The 23,894-nt window shown below is 41.9% G+C and overlaps 1 protein-coding gene across 1 annotated transcript in view; it reads right to left on the bottom strand.

The window, feature by feature from the left end:
- The window catches only part of HADH (hydroxyacyl-CoA dehydrogenase), a 35,136-nt gene extending 13,590 nt beyond the window's left edge, over nt 1-21,546 (bottom strand). The window contains exons 1-4 of the mRNA XM_037897021.2: nt 21,369-21,546; nt 15,591-15,719; nt 10,254-10,411; nt 3,191-3,317 (exon numbers count right to left, since the gene is read on the bottom strand). Coding sequence (XP_037752949.1) covers nt 3,191-3,317; nt 10,254-10,411; nt 15,591-15,719; nt 21,369-21,488 — 534 coding nt within the window. The 5' untranslated portion in view covers nt 21,489-21,546. The remainder of the gene's footprint in view (nt 1-3,190; nt 3,318-10,253; nt 10,412-15,590; nt 15,720-21,368) is intronic.
- Nucleotides 21,547-23,894: the final 2,348 nt, after the last annotated feature.

Genomic DNA, 23,894 nt, shown 5'->3' with positions numbered 1-23,894 from the left:
ATTCCCTGCACCTTGAAGTCTTTAAACCATGATTTGAGGACTTCAATAGCTCAGACATAGGTTAGGGGTTTGTTACAGGAGTAGATGGGTGAGATTCTGTGGCCTGCGTTGTGCAGGTAGTCTGACTAGATGATCATAATGGCCCCTTCTGACCCTAGAATCACAGAGTTTATGATTGAAGTGTGATTTTAAACAGATTTAGTTAAGCCAGTTCAAAAGGCCATGTGGATATTTTTATTTCAATTTAAAAAAAGCTTATTCCAGTTCAACTTAAGTTGGCAACATGTTTAAGCTAAACTGAGATAAGCCGCTGCTAATCGAAGTGTTCACACTGGGGTTTGCACATGTAAGTAAACTAGTTTAATTAAATCAGTGCAAAACTATGGGTTGACAAGATCTATGTCAACCATTTAATAGCAAAACTATTAATCTAATATACTCTATATATGCAATATGAATGAGTTATTATTATTATAGGAATCTGAACTTGTATTTCTTTACATAAATGTTTAATGTCAACTGGAATTAGGCACCAAATTAAGGTTTCACAAAAATAAGCCTCATGAGACCTTCGGTAACTGAAATGTTTCTACATATTGGTTACCACTTATTCAATATTCAGAGAGAGAACGTTCCACCTGCAAAAAACCCCAACATACCTGTCCAATTTTTATGAATGTTAACATTTGTAGCCATGCCTGGTTTGTTAAATGTGTAATCAGAGTTTTCACTCAATTCAGTAAAATCACTGGAGATGACGTGCCATGGGTAGCGTAAAGATGCTCACTATGTAATATGGTAACCTCCTGTTAGAGGGGTCTGATGACTGTATTACTATAGAATGACTCTAAACAAAAGCTCATTATTGTAATAATAAAACACACATTTCTACGGTTTTTCTTTATTTCCATCTGAATCACCTATTCTACCTAGGGAACACAGGTCTGCCGCGTTTGCCAATCCAAACATTATGGTGCTGCAGGACAGCCTGAAATTGAAAGAGCCTCTAGACAAAAGGAAAAACTAAGATGTCTCTTTCAATTTTTAACATTGGTTTCAACCCTACAAAGAGATCCCAGGCAGATATTTATGCCCACATAAAGTCCCAACGCCAAAAGCCTTTGCCGGATCAGGCTAGTGACAATTATAGCTGATAGGGAATTTTAAAACAAAACTTTTTTTCATTGGAAAATGCCAATTCCTCAAACCAAAATGTTTGTGGAACCATTTCAGTTTGACAAACTTCTGCCAGTGCACTCCAAGAGTCCTGATGGAAACTTGCCGGCTACATGCCTGGTGTTCTACCAGCTCCCTCGGGGAACTGCTAGGGAGCCTGGGCTTCCAGAGCCTGCAGCTCTGGGGCAGCTGTGCCATACAGACTGCCTCAGTCACAGACCCCAGGGCTTCCAGACTCCTTGCTGTGGAGCCAGGAGTATGACAGCCTCGGCTCGAACCAGGGCTCTCAGGACTTTTAAGATTCCCTACTCATAGCAGGGGACTCCCCAGGCAGCCCTCAGAGTCCCTTGGAGCCAGGAGCTGCTGGCTGCTCGGTTTCATTTTGGGAAAAGTTGAACAGAAACATCTTGAGTTTTCCAAAATGAAATTTGTTTAGAATTTCTTTTCCGTGGGAAGTCATTGATCCTGAGTTTTGACCAGCTCCAGTGATGATACATCTCTGCTATTTCACAGTCCTGTAAATACCACTTTGTAAGTTGGCCTGAAGATTAGTCCTCAGTATTCACTACTGAGGTGGAAAATTTCAGCTTGCAAAGATCTGCCATATGATTAATGCATCTAGAGAGAGAGACAAGTATTTTTTACAGCAGAAAATGTGTATCAATTGGCATTTTCAGAACACAACAGATGGACACATTTTGTTCAAACTTTCCTGAAATATCATTGATTTTAGGACTGAGATAACACATGGAAGATTTCATCCAGAAAATTATTACAAAAAAATAAGCCTAAAAAACTAGGAAGTTATAACAGAAGGCACAACATAGGTGAATGTTTGTTAATGAGGAAACTCTAGAATTATTCATATATTGGGGGTCAGAGCGGCGGGGGAGAGAGAAAGAAGCACAGCACTTTAGGGCATGGGGAGGAGGAAATCTTGCTTCGTAGCAGAGATGGGCCCAAAGTTCACTTTCAGACATACCCAAAAGTTCATATGCATTTGTCTCTGCAGTTTTTCGTTTGACCTATTTCAAAGATAGATCCAGCTGTGAAATTCAACCCCGCCCTCCGAGTCTGAGGGAATTATGGTAAGTGCTTCAGATCTGGGGTTCTGGCTCACCCCTATTCCCACTGCATAGGCATCAGATGTTAAAAAAATTTGTTATGTTGGTCATTATTTTTTGGTGAGGGGGATAAATTGGGTAAGGATTATAGTAATGTTGTTATGATGGGACGGACTTCATGTGCTCCTGTACACTTCCACAGGGGATGCATTTATTATTCTACTCTAAGTAGCAAGATGAATACATATTTTATGATCTATTAAAACGACAGACACCAGGCACATGTGCCTTTAGATGAATGGTCAAGTAGCTTTAAAATAATTCTATTTTTCGTACTTTAATACAACTGAGAAATAAAGATCCAAACCTGGTATTAAAAACAAATTATTTCAAAATCTCCACACACTTCACCTGAAACATATCAGAAGCATAAAAATACATATTGTTTCAAAGATGCTAAGGATTAGATTAGGATGTTCTGAAACATTCACAATAAAGGAGCTAATGACTCAGGGGACTGGCAACAGGACGTGGTGTCTTTCACCTCTTTTAACATCAGTTCATATCCAGCCTGGGCTCATAGGAACCCAAATTCCTCTGCCCATTGCCTGATGACTTAAAACACAAAAAGTTCTTATCAGACAGTTGTCCATGTGACTGAAATCATCATCAAACCTGACGCTCTTGTTGGCAGTCTCAGCGGAGAGGCCAGAAGCTGATTGGGCATGGAGATGGATCAACCAGAGATGAAAGAGTCCTGTTGGACTGTTCAGTCCATCTCCCTCTCTTGGAATGGAGGTCATTTCATCTTCTTATCTCTAAAGGTAGCGCCTCCTGGTCATGAGGGCTACACACTGGGATACATCCTATTACGTTAATGAACTGTCAGTGAAGTACAAGTATATTGCCATGCTATAATATTCATTATCAGAATACTATCAGACACTTACCTCCACAAGCTTCATCATAGGCACTGGGTTAAAGAAATGGAGGCCACCAAAGCGGTCCTGCCTAGTGGTGGAGTTGGCTATGTCTGTTATTTGCAAAGACGAAGTGTTGCTCGCAAATATTGTGTTTCTGTGGGGAAAGGAAGTGAGGATTGTGTAAAAATGACAGCTATCTTTGTCAACAAGAAGGTCTGTGCTCTAAAGATCAACAGATTTCAATGGGCATTCAGTGGCTAATCATGAGTGTCTTTTTTTTTTTTTTTCATCTAGCCTATTGTAGGCCAACTGTTTTTAAAAATACCCCATCATACATAGCTGACACTACCCTTCACTGGTCTTTCCATAGCATGCAACTAAAAATAGCACCGCAATGACCAATAGTTAAGCTTGTCTCTGAAAGTTGTATGAATTTGTAACTCCAAGAAGAATATATACGTCTCCTCACTGGATCAAGAAAAGAGTTTTTTTCCATGAAAAGTAGAAAAATTTTGTAGTCCCCATAACATCTCTCTTATTTCAGGAAAATTCTTCATTGGCTCAAAAGAGCCTATGGGACTTGTGCTGCTAAGTCATTTACATGCTTTTGAAAATCCTATTCTTAGAAACCTAAATATGGATCTAAGAGTCTAGCTTTTGAAAATTTTTGCCAATAATCTTTTTACAGTATACACTGAGAGATCTAGACAGCAGACATATTGCAAAAGGAAGAAGTAGAGCAGGAAAACAGACGCCACGAAGAGACAAGAATCGCTGCATACAGCACAGTCATTCAGTAGACAGGACCATATCCAGATATGTGGTTGGTGGGGTGTTTTTTTTAGATTTATAATGGCAGGGAAAAGAAATCCATCCATTGGCATAAACCAGTTCTTAAATTTAAATAATTCATATAGTACCTTCTGTTAATGAGATTTCAGAGCACTTTTCAATTATTAAACCTCATAACACCTGTTAGATCGATAAGGCTTATTTTACTGATGGGGAAACTGAGGAAGAGAAAAATTAAGTGACTTGCTTTAGGTCACACACGTCCATGGCAAAGTCAGGAACGAAGTCCTTATTTCCTGTTAACAGCTCTAAACAGACTCCCTCCCAGAAAAATATCCCCTTGGGTCAGTCAAATGTTGTTCTGTACCATAGTTCACTTAGATATAACTATGTTCTTGGACAGGAAAAAGCTTTGGAGAAACTGTTTCTTCTTTGAGTCAGGAGAGCATCATAGATCTTGAGGGGTTAGAAAAACAATTGTTATGTAAAAAGAGACTGTGAAAGCCACTCGATTTTTACTTTATGTAAAATATCTGAATTTCTGAGTCTGACAATCACAAAAGTGTCTCTAAAAAGTCTTAACTACACATCTCCCCAGCAGCTATCCTTTAATCATTTCTCCCTGGCAACAGCACCACAAAACAAGCCTTAGGGCTTGTCCACACAGTGCACTAGTCCACACTAGTGGGATGTAAATTCTAGTGTGTACTAGCATGTTGCACTCCTTACATTAATGTGCACTAGGGAACTTTTAGTGAGTGCCTGCAGGGTCTGCATAGGCCAGCTAGTATGCAACATGCTAGTGCACATTAGCATTTACACCTCTCTAGGCAGACTAATGCACTGTGTAGACAAACCCTCAGATTATTCTTGGGCAGGGCACTGAAAGAATGTTTTGCACCCACAATTCTGACATCAGTAGTTAAGATTTCTGAAGGTCAAAGAATATGAAGGACAACAATTCACGACCCACCCTTACTCAGAATGTTCACCATTGCTTCCAATGAATTTCCATACAGAAGTCTCTCATAAATAAACAAACCCAGAAGCAAACCTAACAGACAAGACTCCTTCTCACAAACCAATGGTTGCAGGGTCAGAATTTTTTAGTTAAGCTTCTAATCTCTGAAATGCCCACTTCTGTGGGTAAAAATCAGAACCTTACTGTTAAAGTAAAGCTTTGCATTGTTCTATAGATACAATTAGAAAAAAATCCTCATTAAAGCTACACTGTGTCCGAGTGCACCTTGCCCACATTATCTACTTAAACTAATAAACTGGTTTAAACCAAATTTAGATAGTAAAAGTTCCATCTTAGAGCAATGTTTAACAACCTTTGAAAATAGCATTTAGTAAATGGAAATATTGACAAACCCTTAATGAAATCTTTTTGGAATCAGGTGTCCTTGCCTGCAGTGCCACCTAGTGGGGCCCAGGAAGAATCATACAGAATCTCAAAACTCAAAAGAGAAGAGAAAAGAAATGTCGCCTTGCATGAAGTTATCCAGACTGTCCAGCTCCTTCTTTAAAAATGCTGAAGTTGTGGATGAAAGAATGCCTCCTTCTGGCCAGTTTTGTAACACAATTTCAGAATACAAACCACAATCCAGACACATCAGCCAGCTCCTGGCTGGGGTTGCTGCCCTAACAGAAAGATAAATCCTGGATCAACAGAAATGATGATATGCAATGCCCACTGCACAGAAATTGGCAGTGTACAGTTAGGGAGGCAGAGAGAAAAGGCAGGGGGGTTCGCAGAAAAAGAAATAATGACGAACTCTCACTATATGACGACTGATGCTCCTGTCTAAAGTAGAAGCAACATAAATTAAATGCACACATAATAATGGACGCAGGAAGTGACATGACAATCCTGCACTGGCCCATTTAGAGCAGGACAGGAACTGATTCAATGACAGTAGAACGTGTGGTGCATAAGGAGGGGAACCCACCCATATCACTATTCTGAAAACGAAACTCAGAGACATTAGCAGGGTCATTGATTATGTATGAAGAGGAGGCATCATAACCATTTCCAAATAGTAGGAGGATTCTCAAATGTAATACTGAAAACAAGATAACCTGCAAACACAGTTAGGCAAAACTCCAGGAAGTAATTACACTTCTCTGTTTCCCTGTCACACAGTGCTGCTATGAGGGTAAATTCATTAATGTCTGTAAAGTGCCACCAAATCCTCAAATGGAAGGTGCCATAAGAATGCAGAGGACTACGCATACAAATCAATGGCATGATTCATCTAAGCTGAAATAGAAACCCTGGGTGACAGCTGCAGCCAGAGCCCCTTCAGCTGCTGGGTGCAGATTTAGTGCTTTGAGTTGTGCTTGTACAAAACTTCTGTACTGTTAAAGCACTTAACTGGCTTAGTTTAAGTCAATTTGTATCTACAAGCATAAAAACTTCAAGCAGTCAGCAGGGACAATACCTAGCCCAATTCCCCAGTGCTCTCTGGGGATGCTAAAGTCCCACGGACTACCTGTTTGCTTCATGCAGCTTTCATTCCCCTGCAAAAGTATTAAACTGTACAAACGGAGAGTTGGCAAGCCTGAATGTCCCATCCTCCAACCCCCAACAGAGTTCAGCAGCTCCACAAAGTAGTGAATTGCGTGGGGCTGCCAGGTAGCTTAATGAAGCTTAGCATCACCACAGAGAGATAGAGGCAGCCCCACCTTATTTGAGCACCTTAAAGGCTTATGATTGTAGAAGCAAATCTGCTTAAAGCTCACTAACTTGGCTGAGCTATAAGCTAATTTACCTCTACAAGTTCCTGAGAAGATTCACAGCAGCAGGCTCCCCTCCTGTGAACCCTAAGCCTTCAACAGTAGAAAACAATTCACCTGACACAATGTTTCTTGTGTCCAAACTCCTTGGAGAATTTATGTAGAAAACTATGCTCTCCATACAGAGGGATTTGGGTTTTTTTCCATCTCTTATTTCTTTAAGATGGGGGGTGAAAGTGGGGGGGGGAGGAAGTAGGCTGGGGCTCATTATGTGTTCTGCACAACAGTTATATTTCTTGTAGCAATCACAGCTATAAAGTTAACTAAGTTTACTATGTGGGATACAGATGTATACCTGCTTCTGCATACTAAATGGAGGTAAGGGCAGCAAAGTACAATAAATAACTTATTTTAAGTCAACTCAAACAGTTTTCTTAACAATAAGCTGAAATGCTACTTGAGCTTACTTATGTGAAATTAGTTTACAGTTCCAGCTCAAACCTACCTATACAATTCTTGGTCTTCACTTCAACCTAAGCAAGCTACAGATATTTTGGGGAGGAAAGGTCTGTACCGCCCCTTGCCACAGAGAAAAACTGTGACTGGATCAGTCAGGGTTTTAAAGGTTGCTGCACTGTCACAGGGATTAGGTATGTTTTCAATAGCTCCCACAGTTCTTGGATTGTTCTCTTAAGGGAGAATGGGCTGATATCTCCATGCAGCGCTGATGCTGCTCAGTGCTTTGGCTAATTACGAGCATGCTGGAGTTCTGAGGGAAAAGCAGTAGTAGACCACACCTGGCTCACCCTCCAACACTGTAACCGCTCAGAGTGCCTCCACAAGGAGCTGCCACCACATTTGCTGAGCAGGAGTCTCGGCTCTGACCCTGCCCAGCTTTGCCACTGTCAGTGGTTTGGGTTACAAGGAAAGACCCAACCTTCCACCTGACATATAGCAACATATATGATCTGCAAGAAGAAAGGGAGAGAAGTCAACTAACCCAACACCTCATTAGCTCTTAAATCCATCCAAATCCATCTCACCAGCTCTTAAGCCAATTAGGCTTGTGGCTGGTTAACGAAGGGAGAAAAAAGGAAGCAACTTAGGAAACTGTCTCCTTTCCACTAGCAGCTCTTTTGTGGGTATGAGAATTATAGGCACGTGCACATACAGGGCACAGGGATCCAAAATTATTCCAAGCTATGGGGAAGGCACAGGAAGACGGAGACATAAAAATAAAAGCAAAATCCTTCATTCTAGGGTAGGGAATATATTAGAATTCCTTTTGGCTACAATCCTATCACTTTATTGAGCCAGTGGAGAAAAGACACTTAGAAGTAACATAATTCCCTTCTGCCACCATCCTTTGATTTCTGTGCTGATTTGAAGAAAGCGTGGGGGCAGGAGGATCTTCTTTCTTTCCTTCACACACCTTCCCCACCACCAATAATGAAAATAAAAGCCTAATATCAATCAAAATACACAGTAGGGAAAATGCAGTAGTTGTTAGAAAAAGTAACAACCCACAACTACTAGCATTTACAGATATCTATTTAGTGACCCATCAGAGATAGGTCTGCTTCCATTTTACCATTCATTTTCTCCACGTGAGAAGTCGTAGATCACTACCTTAAATCTCAGTAGAGAGAGCTAGGCATCCAATGCTACATAATGTTTAAACATATAATATGCAGCCACTACTGCTGGTGCAAAGAACGAGAGCAGTTGGTAAATACTGTGCTAACATATTAATTTAATTTTTTTTATTTTTACAGAGTGCCTCAACCACTTAGTGCATTTCCTGAATTTTTTCAAACAAGTGATACAGTGAAAGGAAATCAGATATACTGCACTTTAGGCTGAAGCACACTCTATACCTTCATTTCAACTGTTATGCTATCTTTATAATACAAACAAAATTATTTGATCCTGGGTACTTATCCAGGTAGACAATCTCCCCCAAATACAAACACTTCTCCATAGCCTGAACTGAATAATTTGCAGAGGAGCAGGAAAGGAATAAAGCTCTTTAAAGGGGGAGGGATTCTGTATGGAATTCTCCTCCCTGGGGAATTTCTTGCCCTCCCATACTTGCCAGTTGGTGGAATCTGGACTGTATTCACATGTAACTTTGTGAGCCACACAATAAAATGTCACCCCACCCTGGATGGTTTGCTGTACCTAGCAAGAGAGGAAGGAGGAAGTCATCTTCACTAGCTGCAGGGAAATCTCACATCTTCTCCCAGAGCCCTACTTGATTTAAATACCACAGACTAGAACTGACGTATTGTATGCTCTTAGTATTATCTGTATAATAATCCTACCAATACCTGTGTCAGGAGAACTTTAAATTATCGTTCTGTGGGTATATTTGGGTTAGGTCTTGCACAGATAGTTCTAGTTCAACCACTTTAATGCAGGATTACAACTCAGTGGTACCAACAGTATTTGTATGAGTGCTGGTACCCACCCTAGCCACTGTATGTGAGTGATGTTTATCTCAGAGGATACAAGCTGCCTAAATGCAACTCTGACATTTGCTAATCCTTTACTGATCAGAACTTCTGCAGCCACTTTTGAAAAGCACATGACAAAATGAGTTTGGAATCATGATTCTCGCCTCTTCAGCCACCTTGACTGATTATTCATCAGCCTGACAAAGTAATTGATAATATTTTCCATTTTAGGACAGGGCCTGTCATATCTCCATTTCTATAACACCAATAAAGATTAAACCTCTTTGGTATGACCAGCTGGGGGGAAGGGGGGGAAGGAGGGGAGCAGGAGAAGGGTTTAGTTAAATAATTCATTCTAATTGGTTCACTGGCTTCTCTGTATTTTTTTAATCTTTGCTTACAAGCTGAGACTGGAGAATTGTTCTCCCTTTTGTTCCCTTTAGAAGTCAATTCCTATTTTAATGTGGGGTGGGAAAGAATTCTGCATTGCACTCGTGCTGTATGCATATAATTTGTGAAGAATATTTGGGTGAAAGATGGAATATGTGTAAAATATTACACAGAAATAAGTTGGACAATTACATCTTTTGGTTTGCTGGCTGCCATGCTAAACAACTGCCAATATTAAAAAGTTATAAAAACAAAACCCTAAAACCACTGCTACAGAAAAAGAAAAGCTCAGGCCTAACGTTTCTCTTTGACCTGAAAAACATATTGTTGGAACAATTAAACAAACAAAGAGATCCTTAACATGACATGGAAAAGTATACTACAAATCCATGGAACAAAAGGAATTTGCAATGAACTCATTTTCTGTCTATGCATACCACGAAATCTCTTGAATGAGGCATAACGTGAAAATAAACTGGGTAACTACACTTGCCATGTGTTCAGAAAATCAGCAATTGGCATGTCAAATACTCCATATCACATGATAGTCTGGAGTCAAAGGGAGCCTAAGAAAAGCTCCTTGCTTCAGTGTAGAAGCTAAGAAAATGACATAAAACTGTCATTTAAAGAAAAAGATATTAGCTATAAATTTCAAAACAACGTAAGAGACAAGTGGTGATGGATTCCAGTTCATTCTGTTTAATCATACATACTCTGGAGCAAACTTGTCCAGTCTCTTGAAGAGATCATTTTTCACTTGCAGGTTCTCCACAATGGCCTCAACCACAAGGTCGGTGCTGTGTACCACTGCTACTGGGTCTGTGTTCACTGTTAGGTTCTTTAAGGTCTTCTCAATGAACTGAGCAGCAGCCTGAAAGGTTAAACAGAAGTCACAAAACCTATTTCTAAAAGGTTTCATTTCTTTGGTATGAAAGTTCTCATAGGTCAATTTATTTCACTGGTTGCTTTTTTGAGCCTTAAAAATATTAGGCGTTATAACTTGCACTATATTTCCAGATCAGTTAGAAAGCTTTAAGTTTATGAGAGTACTATACTTCCACAGATGGACTAAACTTTCACAGCAACTCAAGTCTTCTCACAAGCAAGGAAGAGATCCTTTATTTCATTCTTTTACGATGACTGTTCTCCACCCCACCCTTTATTTCAACCTTCAGAATGACAGTTCCAGTGAACAACTGACTTATCACTTCAATACTTTCCCAAGAGAATTCTGACCTGCCCTCAGTGAAAATGGACTTCTTTGGTTTTAAACCATTATATTGTTTTTCCTTCCATAAGCAAACTATCTGGTTTCACAGCTCACTGTTATAATTCAAAGCCCTTCACGGACACCTCAGGAAATGAAATGGCTTACAGGCAACATCCACTGTATTAAAGTTCTGCTGGGAATGGGAACAAAATTTCGAATCTCTTTTGTGACTGCCAGAACTGTTAATCACTGACACAGTTTATGAGGACAGATCAAATACAAAGGCAGGCTTTTTAAACGAGAATAGAGATCCAGTACAGCTGAAAACAGACACTTGTATACTACATTTTGGGGTCTAAGAACTTGTCTATACAGGGAAATTTACCAGCATAACTACAGTACTATAATTATACAGCGATAGTTTTGCCGGTATAACTCATGTGGACACTTGTACTCCAGAATAAGGAGTGCCTTTTCCCAATTTAGCTTATACCGGTTCCAGAGCAACATAAGCTAAAGTGGAAAAAGACATTCCTTATTCTAGAATATGAATGTTCCTACAGGGAGTTATACCGCTATAACTATAGCTGTATAATTATACTGGTATTTTTATGTTGGTAAATTTCCTCATGCAGACAAGACCTTATTCCTGCCATGGGTATGTCTACGTGGTAGTGCAGATACAGGCTCTGACACATGCTTAAAACCAACCTCCCTACCATCCACACATAAAGCCTTCTAACATATGCTTGTTACCGCCTCAGAACACAGGCTTGCTGGCTCATGCAGGGGCATAGATATAAGTGTCTTGCTGTAGCCCATGTCCCAGCCTTCCCACTTTGCAGTGAGGACATAGCTAAAGCACGTGTTGCAGTGCTTGTGTTCTGATAAACCACCAATGCTATCCCACAATTCCTGGGGTCTGTATACTCCAGCTCTTCTACCTCTCAACTTCTCACTCACCCCCAATGCATTGAAAGCAACCTGTTAGTTCAAATGCAACTGCTCTACATTTAACCCTACGTTGCATGCAGACTGCTCAACTTCAAACACAGCTGAGCCTTGCTTGTCCAAAAAGCAGAGAGAAGTCCATACAAGGTTTCTTGTCAGTCTGTGGTGTGAGGACCGCAAGGCCCAAGATTTTGGCAAAAGCAACAAAAACCAGCACAAGAGCTTGGCAGAGTCAGGGATCAACCAGACCACTGTCCAGTGCGGAGTGAAAATCATGTACCTCAAGATCATCTACTGCAAAGCAAAGGATGGGAATGGTCAGCCCGGGAACTCCCTGGCCACTTCTATTACAAGGAATTCAATCAAAAGCTGGGAACCACCCCAGGAGAGAGTCTACAGTCCTGTCTCCTGAGTCAGGATGATATGCTTAGAATCCTGGAGGCAGAGAGAGGGAGACCACTAGAGTCACAGGAGCAAAACCCCGAACGCAGCTGGGTGCTGGCATCAGGTCTGCACCAGGTCATGGAACTGGATCAATTAGGGGACATCCTGGGCCCATATTCACATTAACTGTTTGGGGATTGATCTGAAACTGCCAGGAGAGGAAGTGACAATGCAGCAGGAGCTGTAATCTGGTAAATGGCACCCAAAATCTTGGTTATTATAACAAGTGGGAGAGATTTCCAGGCTATGACCAATATAATTATTGGTATAAAGAAAAATTACATGCAGGGAATTGTATTTTACTGAGACCACAAGTCAGGCCATTTCCCCACCCACCCCTCAATTCCATGTGGGTTCCATGATGGATGTCAAGAAAGGAAAAAAATTAAAAGGAGCAGCTAGTGATAACTTTTTACTGACTATATGGTTACTGTTAGAAAAGGGGTATTAGTCTCAGCAAGTGTGGGTGCATATTTCACCACGTAGTGCTACGCGTGCAACTCTGTCACTCCAGCATGTTGTTTTGAGTTTCATCACCGCCAGCACTGGTGCAGGTCTCTTTCTGGATTACCAGTCCTAATGGCTGCGGTGGCTGAATTTCGTCGCCTGGATCCCTGTCCACTCATGGCATGCTGTCCAGGATCATCCAGGGTGGAAGTGGCAGTGGAAGGTGGTCTTTTCCATAGCTATAAAGCATTTCCATGCTAGTTCAGCATCTTACTGATTTTTGCCTGAATTTTCACTCACTCCTAGCTGGTAAGTGCTTGAAAACTTTTCATGCAGCAGAAACTATATGGTTGGTCAGATTCCAGGGCAGGGCAACTTATTACCGCCAACTCTGTAGCTCACTAGCCCATTCCTTTCATAGAGATGCTGTTCAGTCACCTGACACTGGAAAAGCTCCTTTGCACAGAGGAATGGTATTTCTCTGCTGGCCTGAATAGATCCCTCTGGCACCTCTGGCAGATGTATGTCTTCTAAGACTTACTTAGCCTGAAATAATGTTAAAATAGAAACTTATAACAGGCCCTTTGGTATGAAGACCCGCTCCACCCCCCGCTGTGGGTGAAATTTTTTAAAGATGATTTTTAAATGACTCTAATATGCAATTCTTACTATAATGTATCTGGGCTAGCAATGTGGCTGGCTAGACCTTCTTAACAGGCCAGTGACTAAAGAATGAATAATAATAAAAACAACACCATCAAGGAGATAAAAGTATCAGCCTGTGGTCTTGCCATAATGCAGAATGTAAAAAGGGGAAAGGGATTGCTTTCTTCCCCCGCCCCGCCCATGGACACAAAATAATGCACCCTTTCATTTCCTTGGCAGGTCTTTCCACCTCTAGGCATCAAACTAGAAGTCTTGGGGAGCTGACACGCAACCAGCAAAAGGAAAAGTGTCCAGGACAAAATGCTGCAGGACATTGTGGCTATGGCAGATGAGCAACTGGCCTTCCAGAAAGGGAAGGAGGACTGGAAGGTTCAGAGGGGGAGGGAGACAGCCAAGCTGGAAGAGAAAATGGTGGCATCATTCCTTGATCATGAGCAGAAACCGAGGGAGGAGGACAGAGTGCAGCAGAAGGACCCGTGTGAGAGGCTGCTTGTACTCATAGCCACCAGGCAGCAAGTCCCAACTCTAGCAAACACAGAATCCCGGCCATGCTACCACTTCCTGCAGTCTGTACAGCCACTGGACAATTCAGGGGTTCCGTGGGCCATGAAGCACACACGGAACAGTACATCTACAGACATCGCACACAACATACCCCACCAGGGCAAAGGAGAACAGGCACGCAAGAGACATTCAGTTTCACTACCAGTACAACTGTAGTGGTTGAACTTACACAGTTTGCTACTTCTGTCTAGCGGTTTGCTTATTCTGCTCTTTGCGTGTGTTTGTTTTGGCTTTTTGATGGCCGCTAGGATGCCAAGGATTTTTCAATGTAATTGGAATGAATATTTTTCAATAAACTGTTTTGTTTGCAAAAAGAATAAGTCTCAAAGTTCTATCCAAAGGATTTATTAAATCCCAAAGAATCAAAATCCACGACATAGCAGTAGCTTAATGCCTACATACAATAAAGCAGTGGCACATAAGTTGCAATGTGCCCCGTTCGTTAGCATGTTAAAAATCACATCCTCTCATGCACAGCACCCTGTGAACACACAAGGCATTTCTGATTTCCCCTGCCTGTCCAGATCCAACCTCAGTCGTGTCAGGTGCATTGTCTACTTGTCTGTACCAGGCTTGCAAACCAGCAGCATTCTGAGTCCACTTCAGGTGAAAACATTCTCCATTTTGTCTTGCAGAAATTGTACAGTGGACAACAGGCCACAATAATATGGATGGCACTGACAACACTGACATCCAAACGTTTTACTAGATGACCGTTGTGGTCCCTGCTAACCCTATGTTTCCACGATTCTAGTCTCATCTTGCCTTGAGTCTGCCAAATGCACACTCCACCACATCCGGCAACTCCTGAACCTTCTTTTGCCAAGTCCTCTAACAGTAGGGTATAGTTTCATGAACGATGGCAGAAGAGGGTAGACAGGGTGTCCTAATAGAACAGGGGGCACTGAGACCCCACTAATAATAATGTGGGGGGGGGGGTACATGGTTCTCACTTGTCCAAAATGGAAAATGCCTGATCTCCACAGAACCCTGGCATCTCAGTGTCCATGGCACGTCTGCAGAACCAGTACATCTCACAGTGTCCAGGAACCTGTCTCTGTGGTTGGTTGACCAAGGCCCGCAGAACAATGAAGTATTACCTTTTGCGGTTGACATATTCATTTGCTCCTGGAGGAGGGCACATTATGGGCCAATGGGTGCCATCAGTGGCCCCAGTGCAGTTTGGAAAGCCCACTCTTTCAAAGCCAGCAATTATTTCAGGCACATTAGTTATGCCCACCAGTAAGCTGCAGTTCTGATACAAAGGAGAACATGTCTGCCGTAAAATGCAAAGCTATGCTTCTCCCTTCCCCCATGCAGTGACTAAAGCAAGTCTATCTGAGGTTCCTTAAATGGTATCATTACGATCTTGTAATCTCTGCTTTTGGGTAAAGTTGGTGTGTAGTACTTTATAATGGTTTAAAGAAATCTTAATATTAGATAAGGATAAGTAATGTACCACTCAAACTTTGGGCTTTAACCTTAGTTTTCAAAGACTTCCCAGCTTTTGAGGTTAATCTGTCATTTAAGACTACAACCTGAAAAACCAGAAAAAGACACGATATACCAACTTTCCCAATCAAAAAACCGTGCAAATATTTTAACTTCTTATCTTCCCAGCTTTTTGAATGTATTTATAATACTATTCTACCAATCTGATTCTCCTGTATTCATCTGTGCATTAATTGCCAACAATCACAACATTAAAATAGTAATTCTATCAAATTCAATAAAGTTTGTCCAGTGGTTAAAAATACCAAGATGTCACCTCAGGCTTGTCTGTAAACATCTTCTTTGTAATTCTTTTCAAACTATCCTCAATCCCTTTCCTGGAGTTCTTCAGGATTTCATCAGTCTGGTCCACTAACACCACAGTGTGACCAGTTGCTGCAGCAACCTGGGGAGAAGGGGGAGGGAGGGAGAGAGAGAGAAAGGAGCTATTAAGAATGTAAAACGGACAAGTCAATTGGGCTAATAGGAGGAAAAATGAGAAAGGGGTGGGGAGAAAATTGAATTTAAGCAGTTATACCATAGGATAAAGAGAACTGAGTTCATATCAAATAATCTTGATTTTGTATTTGGCACCTAAATATTGGCTCATCTATAAACAACATTTAAAAAAAAAAGAGACACTGTCAGTTTAAAATCTTAAAAAGCACTTAATGTTCTTACTTATGTTACAAACAGCTCAGATTATTACAACACAATCTTAAAAAGTCAGCTTTTTACTATATATGTTACTTCATTATTTATTTGCAGTGATGTTGCAGCTGTGTTGGTTCCAGGATATACAAGACACAAGTTAGACAAGGTAATATCTTTTACTGGACCCTACTGCTGAAAGGTACAAGCTTTCGAACTTCACAGAGATCTTCTTCATATCTGGGGAAGGAAACCAGAGCGTCTGAGCTAAATACAAGCTGGGACAGACTGCTAAACGTAACGGGTTAAACACACATGGTGGGAGACCGCTTAAAATGAAGTGGGCAATTGAGGGTTAAGCAGGCAAAGGGATGTGTTACAAATTGTTGTCATGAGATATAAAACCAGTGTCTTGTTGAGTTCATGATTTCTAGTGTCTAACAAAGTTAAGACTTTATGTTCCCAGGCTCGCCTTTTGAAGGTGTTGTGCTGGTTTCCCTAAAAGATGAGTACTGAGAGGTCAGATATGGAGTGGCTGCTTTGTGAAAAGTGTTTGCCCACAGGAGAGATGGTATTTGTGTCTTTTTAGATAATTTTTCTGTGAGAATTCCTCTAAGGACATACTGATTGTAAGATTTCACCCACATAGTTTTTTGGGCATTTGATGCATTGGATGAGGTACACCACATGTTGTGAGAGGCATGGATAAGCCCCAATGATTTTTGAAAGGGGTCCGCACACCATTTGAAATTTTTTAGGGGTCCACAAATGTAAAAAGGTTGAAAATTACTGTTCTACGAGGCTGCATTGCAATGTGCTATTACTATGTATTCCCTGTCTTTTGTTTAGTCTTTCTGAATGATGCTGAACAAAGTAATGCTTCCAACTTGGAGAAAGAAATTATTCAACAAAAATTCCCTTGAACTAGTTTATTGTTTTCTAAGGTGCTATACTAAAATATAGCAGGTGGCAGAAACTAGTAGAGAGAAGGGACTTATTAAAAAGACCACCACCTCTTTCAGGCCCACTCTTACACAGCCACATTCACGGTTTCTTTTTTCAAAAAAGAGAAGAAAAACAGGAAGAGGTGCTGGTCAATTTATTGTAGTAACATTGCACTAATGGTACTTTCCATCCAAGGAGCCAAAGCTTTTTAAAATGGCCAATAAGAAACAAGACAACCCTGAGAGTTAAGTAGCACTGTCCCCATTTTACAAGAGGAACTGGCAGAAAGAAATGTGTGACCTGCCTGAAGTCACACAAGGTGCACGTGGCAAAATCAGGAATAGAAGAAAAAAATCCCGATTCCTGATCCCATTGTGACAGAATGTACTCTTGTATTCACACCCTCCACCAGTGGCTCTCAACTTATTTACCATTGTGGACCACATATGCAGCTCTCTCTGTGTTATGTGGGCTGCATCCAAACAATATATATACTACCTGCATGTCCCTGACTGTATCACATGGGCCGCTGCTATGCGCTGCTTGGGCCACAGGTTGAGAACCACTCCCCTACACACTACTGTAATAATCTTTGTACAAATCATGTATTTTGAGGTATTACTTAAAAACTCATAATTTGCTGGTCGTTATTGTCATGGTAAAATATGTGTGGCAATACTGCATGTGAAATTACAAGATTCCACTGTGTTATTAACACATGTTCCAAACAGAAGTTGAGAAACAAGTCTGTCCTAAACAAAGGAATACTTGCACTGCTTAATTTGCATTTAAGCAGTAAACAGAGGCATCAAGCAGGAAGGGAAACAAAGGAAGCTAACAGCTAAGAAAAAAGCACCAGGAAACATCCTTCCACATAACCTTTTTGTCTCCTGGTACTGAGCTGGAAATGTTTTTCAAGGGGGGTAGGGGGGACTATAAAAAGGAGGGAGAAACACACCAAGGGACCACCCACCCCCTGCCCATCAATTCACTGCACCGGAAGAGACAAAATAGCTGTTGGACTGGGGGAGGGGTCCTGATATAAGAAGTTTGATCAGTCAGACTGCTGAAAGCATGTGGTGAGAAAACTTTTTTTAATTTAACAATTTGTTAAATAAGCACCAACAACATTTTATCTTTATTTTTCTTGTAATCAATTCTGACTTTTATGCCTCATTACTTCTGCTCACTTAAAATTTCTCTCTTTGCAGTTCATAAACAAATTTTATTGTTTTATTTAATCCAGTGTGTTTAAACTGAAGTGCGTGGGAAACTCCATTAGGGGTTACAAGTTGTGTGCTTATTATTTCTATTAAAGGAATAACAGGCTTAATATAACTTGTATTGTGCAGGAGAGGGCTGGGGAGTACAAGACATACATTTCTGCAGGAAAATCTAGGACTAGGGGTCTGTTGGGATCACCCTGCACTATAACCAAGGCTAGTGAGAGCAAGAGTGTAACCCAAGTGAAGCCCGCAGGCTACAGTTGCACACAGACACTGAGGGTGGGGCACGCATGCTGGAAGGCTGTTTCTGAGATTTTGTAAAGCAAGGCATTGCAAGGCAACCCAGGTTGCAGGGCAGGGGTGACACAGCTGCTTCTTAGTCTGGATTTTACTGTATGTTACACCTATACTTGAGCAACAGCCAACCTCCCCCACCTGCAGTACGGAAAGGTTTAAAAGAAGGCATCTTCCAAAGCCTTAAAAGAAAAAACAAGTCATTGCAAAGAAAGAAAGAAGTGCTGCTCCCAGGCAGTACCCCAGTCACCGTGGCTCTGGGATAACCCCCATATTTATAATTACAATAGGATGCAGTGAGCACAAGGAACAAAGACACCCTAAAGCATCCCTTCACCCTGAGGACTTGCATTCCTTCACAATAGGGTCCCTGTCAAGAACCATGCATGTTTCTCTCTATAAACAATTGCCAGTAAGAGTCAGAACATGTAACAGAATTCACAATGGACTTCAGTTGTCCCTCTGAACTAATGAATTTTAAATAGTGTGCACCTTCCTGAAACTTCAGCGCACATATTTATGGATTTCACCACACACTCATGTGGCACTGCATTTATTGAGAAAGGCCTTGAAGGCTCTTTCAGAAGAAATCCCAAATTCCAGTGATAAGGGTGTGAGAGATTATTTTTATAGAGAAATTAAAGTTATAGATGACTAACCTCACTTTAGGTAGCAGACAAATGTGTGGACCTCCTTCCACAATAGATGCAACAAGAATATCAGAAAAAGCTATACCGCTGAGGGAGCACTAATGAGTTGTTAAAACAGGAAATCCAAAGTTAAGAATTCCTGGGATTTACTCCTAGTTTGCTTTGTGACCTTGCGCAAATCACTATACCTCTCTGTGCCTGTTTTCCTGTCTGTAAATTGGAAAAATAGCAGCAACCTACATCACAGGAGTGTTGTGTGGCTTAATTATTGTTTGTGAAGTGCTTTGAGATCTGTAAATGAAAGGTGCTGTAGATGTTCAAAGTATTATTTTCCTTGTTAGATAAGTAAATATATCTGAAATAGTCCTGTCCCTGGCTTAGCAATCAGCCACTTGATGGACAAAAATGTCAAGTTAAAAGTGAACTTTACAAGTCAAAGGCTATAATGGCTGAACACTAAAGGAAAACAAGCAAATCCCATTTAAATATTAACCCACTGTAAAACACTAGATTACAAATAAGGAAACATTTCAGAGTAACAGCCGTGTTAGTCTGTATTCGCAAAAAGAAAAGGAGTTCTTGTGGCACCTTAGAGACTAACCAATTTATTTGAGCATGAGCTTTCGTGAGCTACAGCTCACTTCATCCGGATGCATTCGATGAAGTGAGCTGTAGCTCACGAAAGCTCATGCTCAAATACATTGGTTAGTCTCTAAGGTGCCACAAGAACTCCTTTTCTTTTTGCAAATAAGGATACAGTATCTTAACAAAATGAAATTTAGTTCTCTTGCAATTTAATGAGACTGTCAATCAATCTGTTCCTCGTCAAGCTGGTACTAAATCATTTTCATAGGGCTTTCTTCTTCTGCCTTATCAGTCAGGCAGTGTGTGAAAGATTCACAAGAAAAACCCAAACGTTGTACTCTTCCGTGAAAAATAAAGATTGGAGCATTGCGAAGAACACTCTGAACACAAATATACATTGGAAAGGCACGGCTTATATTAAAATTTAAAAAAATAAATAAATCACATCTACATATTTTGTACCTCATAGTGTTGCAAGTAATCCCTCTGGCATGATCCTGCACTGAGTCCAAATGGACAGGCTGCATTCCTCACACAGAACCCCACTGGCTTCAGTGGGACAGCATGGGAGCTAATTTCAAGACTGGGGTCTAAGGTTACTATAAGGAAGACTTTAAAAATATTTGTTTTTGCGGCGTTTGCTTTTGTGCATAACCACACTTTGTGTATAGTTACCATTTCCCCCTCATAGTCAGTTTCTCCATTGTTTTGTCAATCCCCACAAACATTTTAAAAGACTGAAAAATGTTACTGTACAATCACAAAACAGGGTAACTCAGCAGTAGGTGCAATATCTGAAACTACTTTTAATTCATTTTTTGAAAACGGACCACCCTGCATGTTTACTGTGTCCCTACTGAAACTGAATCCAATTCATATCTATTCTAACACGAACGTGGAGCACAAAGGGGACGAAGAAAATGAATGCATCAATTCTACGCTGAACGGGTTGTTGCAGTTTCTCAGACATTTTTATGCAGAAATAAGAGATGACCACATACAGGTTTGAACGTATTCAAAAGTTGAAACAGAGTGTTTATGTAAACCCAAAGTCTCAAGTTATCAGATGTTTAAGAACAAAGTTTTGAAGACCTGCCTACATAGAGCATTTATGCAGCTAATTAAGCTCAGAGTTAAAATATCAAGCCAAGGTAAGTGACTCATGGCAGAAAAGTTTTTAAGACAGCCTGTGCCAGAAACGACAAGATATAACAACAGAAACCATAAGAGCAAAAAGGTGGCAGAGGCAGCGTTATTTATACTATGGTAATCCTCAGGGGCCCTAATCAGGATCAGGGCCCCAGGGTGCCAGGCACTGTACAAACATATACCAGGAGGTTCCTGCTCTCAAATAATCTATGACAGTTCACATACAACGGCTGGGGTGACAACTGGCTGAGCCGGTTCGGGAGGCGCCTCCGGAGACGGAGCACAGACCCCTCCTGCCGTGCCCGGGGGGTGCGCAGAGGGCTGGGCAGGCCCGCCCCGCCCCCGGGAGCTCGGCGTCCGGGGATAGCGCAGGCCAAGGCGCCCGGGCTGCAGTTCAAGGCGGGCCAGGAGCTGCTTGGGCCCCCCGCAGCGGTGCCTCCCGCTGTCCCTAGTGACACGGGCCCAGCGGGGCAGAGACTCCGGGGGGGGGGGAGGCGCCCCTTGCGACGCGCCGCGGGTCTCCCTTCCCCAGCGGGGTGAGGCCCGGCCGCTCACCTGGGCGATGCCCGCGCCCATCAGGCCGCCCCCGATCACGGTCACATGCTTCACGATCAGCTTCTTGGCGGCGGCGGCGGAGGACGCGGCGCGCGCGAAGCGGCGGGTGGCGAAGGCCATGGCGAGCGGAGTGAGCGGGCGGGGGCGGCCGCACGCAGCAGCCGCCGCCGCTCAGCTGGGGGGTGGGGTCATGGGGGGCGGGGCCGCGGCAGCCTCGGGCAACGCCCACCCCGGGGCCCCCCCCCGCGACACCGGCCACCCCGCGGCCCTGAAGGGCGGCCGCCGCCCGCCGGGTCCCGAGGGCAAGAGCCAACCGCGTGGCTTCCTGGGGCAGAAAATAGGCAGAGTGCCCTCCACGGGGGCAAGAGAGTCACCCACACCACGTCCCTGGGCATCCCCCCTACTTCTCCCCCAAGCACCCCCACCCCCCAGTGCACCGTCCCCGAAGGCATGCGCCGCCCCCCCATGATCATTAACTAGCCTTACTTCATAACCACCAGCAAAAGGCAAAATGTGCACACACAAAAAATCGGTTACATCTGCACCATGCCTCAAAATGCATGTCCCTTTTTTCTTCTCTTTAGTGGATCCACAAGCCATGGTTAGCAGGAATTCTCGTGCTAGAGATAAGCGTCAGTACAGCCAAGCCGTCCTTCACTCCTATACCAGTTTAAAAAAAGAGAGAGAGAGAGAGAGAGAGAAAAAAAATTGCATAGAATGGAGGCCCTCATTTTGATTCTTAAAGGTTTTACCAACTTCATAAAGTGAATGAGGTGTTCTGGGGGAAGCGTGGCACCTTCCACAGTACCACTCCCTATTCTGACTCCTCAAAAGGACTGAAACAGTAACACCAACAAACAAAAATCCCCTACAACAAAAATCCTATGCATGTTCAAAACAGCCCGCTTGGTAGAATCTGCTACTGGTGGACTCAACAAAGCAGCCGCCTAAGATAAATACCATAGCAAAGGTCAAATCTGATTGCATGCAAGGGTATCACAAATGCAGTTACTGATTACAGTAATACCTCACAGTAAAATGTATGCTATAACATAGAACAATAGTTATATGCTATAATATATAACAATAGTCAATTTAGGCTAGTAAGTTTTGGTGTTAGTTCTAATGGGCAGTAAACAAAAATTAATCCCTTATTTAACAGGTGATCTTTTCTTTGTAGGATACTGAAGGGTGAATTATACCAGACACCAAGCTCCATCAATTCCCACTGACTTCACTCGGCCTTCAGAGGACTCAGGAAACAAGCTTTAAACATGATTATTTATAATCATTTAATTGGAATGGTCTTCTACACCATAATAATCGATCTTGGAGGCAGGTTTTGATACCATCAATTTAAGTAAAAGCTTAGGGCCTGAGTTACACCCACAAATAGGGTACAGATTCAGGCCCTTAAAGCTGATTGTATAATCTTATTTGACACGTTCAAAATAAATTGAACCATTTTTGCTTGTACATGACAAGCATTACCCCAATGTTTGTTGAGTTCAAAAGATGGTTAAACATTTGTAGGAAATATTGAGTTTGTGTAGGAAAAAAATACAAACATTAAATTCACAGGAGCAGTTTAAAAAGAAAACAAAAATATTTGGCATTTTGCATCTGTTCAAGGCAGGCAATAATTTTACATTCCCTTTTACCCAGCTTTTTCCATGATTGATAAATCTGTTTCACCAGCAACTGCCCTGCCATGAGACCATTCTAAAGATTTTAGCTCAACCTCAATGCTGGCACAAGCGTACTCAACTCTACTGGCTTAATCCCAGTGATTACATGAACTTTGGTATAGAGAGGGAGAAGTGAGATTCCTCTGTAATCTACTAAGGACAGCCTGAGCAAGCACCAACTGCAGTACTGCCACCAAAAGTGTTTATTAAAAAAAAAGTATTATGATGGGTTACCCCCCATTCTGGGGTGCCACCTGATGCAGTGGGTACCGATGATCCCACCTATTCCACCAGCCTGGACTCCCTTACCTTGTCCTGATGAGCCAGGGCCTCAAGCCTCCTCCAAACACACATACACACACAAGTAGGGACACACCCAGCTGCAGAAAGCCACAGACACTGAAATCAGTTCTGCCTGGGAAGACTCAACTAGGGAACTGCCCACCACTCAAGTGCACTCCCACTCTAGAGAGTAAACCCAGAATTGTTTTGTGCTGCACAGAGAACTGTACAGCATAAACAAATTGAAATTCGCCCTCTCCCTCAATGTGGGGAAGAGATATGCAGTTTCCCGCCCCCAGTCATGAATTCCACAAACTGGGATTAGAGAAAACAAAACAAGTTTATTAACTATAAAAGATAGATTTAAAGTGATCATAAAGTTTAGCAAATAGATCAAAGCAGATTATCTTAGTAAATACACTAAACCCACAAACTGAGCTTAACATACTAGATAGGTAGAATATAAATTAACAAATTCTCATGCTGTGTGATAAGCAGGCTGGCAGACTCTTAAGGCACAAGTTGCCTTGGTTTTCCCAGGTTTTCATACACAGAA

The sequence above is a fragment of the Chelonia mydas genome, chromosome 4 (genome assembly GCF_015237465.2).
Source record: "Chelonia mydas isolate rCheMyd1 chromosome 4, rCheMyd1.pri.v2, whole genome shotgun sequence".
NCBI classification, from domain to species: Eukaryota; Metazoa; Chordata; order Testudines; family Cheloniidae; genus Chelonia; species Chelonia mydas.
This window is presented reverse-complemented; position numbering and strand designations above follow the sequence as displayed.